Consider the following 2287-nt stretch of genomic DNA (forward strand, 5'->3'; position numbering starts at 1 on the left):
GGAGTGACAACTCCTAGACCAATTCCCCACTGAAGGGCAATTCATCCACACGCTCAAGGTGGCCAAAGTAGGGTGCCATAAAGGCACCAAGTTGTGCCTCATTAAACGTATTCCTTGTCAATTTTAGCGCAAAGAGGGCTTGGAATAGGTTGTTAACCCTTCCCCTATAGGAATCTTCTTCTTGGGTTGCTAGTTGAATATCATACATTGCTAAACATGTACACATAACAATACAAATACAAACAAATTCAACAATATATAACCTTACAACAACCTGACAACAAAATTTCATAGCTATCCATCTACTGTGACAAGGCATCATTTAGGGTTCCATCTTCAAAATTCACCAAATCTGAAATTGACGAAGCAGGAACAAATACAATGACGGTTATCATGCAAGGACTCTAAACCCAACTCGAATGAAGTGAAAAACACGTGCTTTTGGTGGAACCGACTACATACCCTTGAATGCACATCCTTTATGTAGAACTGACTGCACACCCTTGAACCAAATTCTCCTTATTTTCTTAACTGCTATTTGGAATTGCAGTAAGGTTGGAGAAGACAAGCACAACACAACTACCACTGTTGGAGAGTTTTGGGAGGAGAAGACAAATTTAAGAACGTTATTTTTGATGTCAGGGAGGGGGAGAGTTTAAATCCAACAAATTTTAAATTGATGCTGGATACCGTTTTTATTAGTGACATGTCATTCATGACTCGGTTTCATCCTAACCTCATTTTGATGGATTGTTTTTCGGCCATCCATATTTGATCCAACAGACCATATTCGGTCCGCATGCAAGGTCCGCAAAATGCGGTCCGCACCTTAGAAAACGCAATCATAATTAGGCCGAAAGGCTCTTGAACTACGTAGGCTTGGCCCAGCCCATGTAGGATAAGCCCAATTTACGGGCATTGTTGGAGTTTCTAATATATAAACAAATGGAAGAAAGGGCTTACCTAACATCTGCCCCATAAACGGATTAAACTTTGAAGCTTTTGTTTCCTCTCTGACTCTCTCTCCGTCTCTCTGCGTTGGCACTCGGCAGACCAATAGGCGATGGCGGCTGAGAGTCCGACGGACGAATCCAAACCCCATCTAATCTTCAGTTACGGCACACTCAAACAAGGCTTCCACAACCACAAACTAACCCAGGACCTCATCGACCGAAACGACGCCGTGTCCCTAGGCCCCTACGTCACCCAACACTCCTACCCTCTCATTTGCGGACCCCACGGAATCCCCTACCTTATCAACCTCCCCGGGTCGGGCCACCGGATCAAGGGCGAGCTCTACTCTGTCTCGACCCGCGGACTCGCCCGGTTCGACGAGTTGGAGGGCACCAGCATCGGCCACTACGAGCGCCTCCCTATTCACGTAATCCATGGCAGCGGAGACGGCGTCGTTTCGGCTGAGGCTTATTTCGCACACAGGAGCTTTGGCCCTGCGATGTGGGAGAGAAATGGCAAGAAGGGTTTGAGCGAGTTCACGGAGAATGAGGCCAGAGGGTACGTGAAAAGACAAGATAGGCCATACCAGGGTCGCACCATTCTCGAGGACGTCCGACAATTTGTTTCCAGGAGTTAGGGGCAGTCTCGGAAATGTCAGACTTTTCAGCCGGTGGGGATGATTAGGTCACTTTATCTTGCTTTTCTGCATGAATTTGAGTAAATATAATTGAAGTTCAATTGTTATGAGTGATTTGCTATTCACTTGCATGTTATTGGCTATTGGTGATGTCACGTTTTGCAAGCAAGAGAAGAGATACCCATTGTTATTTGAGTTGCATCTTGTCATGTAGTACAGTTTTTACTTCTTAGATTGAATTGAGATGAGTTTATATTAATCTTAGCCATGTCATCTTATATGATGATGATATATATATGTATGATATATATATATATATATGCGCGCGCGCGCGCATGAGCACCAAGAGCTGCAACGTTTAGCTAATGTGACATTCAGCCATAGATTCCAAATACTGCATTTTAATAGTGTATTCCAGGCATACATTCTAACAATATAATGTTATATATTCTGAGTGACTCACTCATGAGTCATAAGTACTGTCAGCCGTACATTCTGTTGGCAGTCTCACATCAGTGAGGGAAGTCAACTAATTACTCTATTCTAATTAATACTGTGATATTTTGTGGTAAAATCCCACATTTGACAGATTAGGTAGGTGGTAAAGTTAAGGACACTATCCGTGTCGTTAAAGTGAGACCCCTCGGCCAATCAATCTAAAATATTTCAACACATTCTTCAAGTAGCGATTTTCCT

The 2287-nt window shown here is 43.5% G+C and overlaps 1 protein-coding gene across 1 annotated transcript; it reads left to right on the forward strand.

Moving 5' to 3' along the window:
* The first annotated feature begins 971 nt into the window (after window positions 1-971).
* Window positions 972-1851, forward strand: LOC137732417 (putative gamma-glutamylcyclotransferase At3g02910). The gene has a single exon (XM_068471726.2). It carries the CDS (start codon window positions 1064-1066, stop codon window positions 1589-1591), a length of 528 nt encoding a protein of 175 aa, XP_068327827.2. The 5' UTR covers window positions 972-1063; the 3' UTR covers window positions 1592-1851.
* The last annotated feature ends 436 nt before the right edge of the window (window positions 1852-2287 follow it).

The sequence above is a fragment of the Pyrus communis genome, chromosome 16 (assembly GCF_041283825.1).
Source record: "Pyrus communis isolate YQ-2024b chromosome 16, ASM4128382v1, whole genome shotgun sequence".
Lineage (NCBI taxonomy): Eukaryota > Viridiplantae > Streptophyta > Magnoliopsida > Rosales > Rosaceae > Pyrus > Pyrus communis.

Excerpts from the sequence above, each read along its gene's own strand:
- LOC137732417 (XM_068471726.2), top strand. The coding sequence starts at position 1,064 with ATGGCGGCTGAGAGTCCGACGGACGAATCCAAACCCCATCTAATCTTC.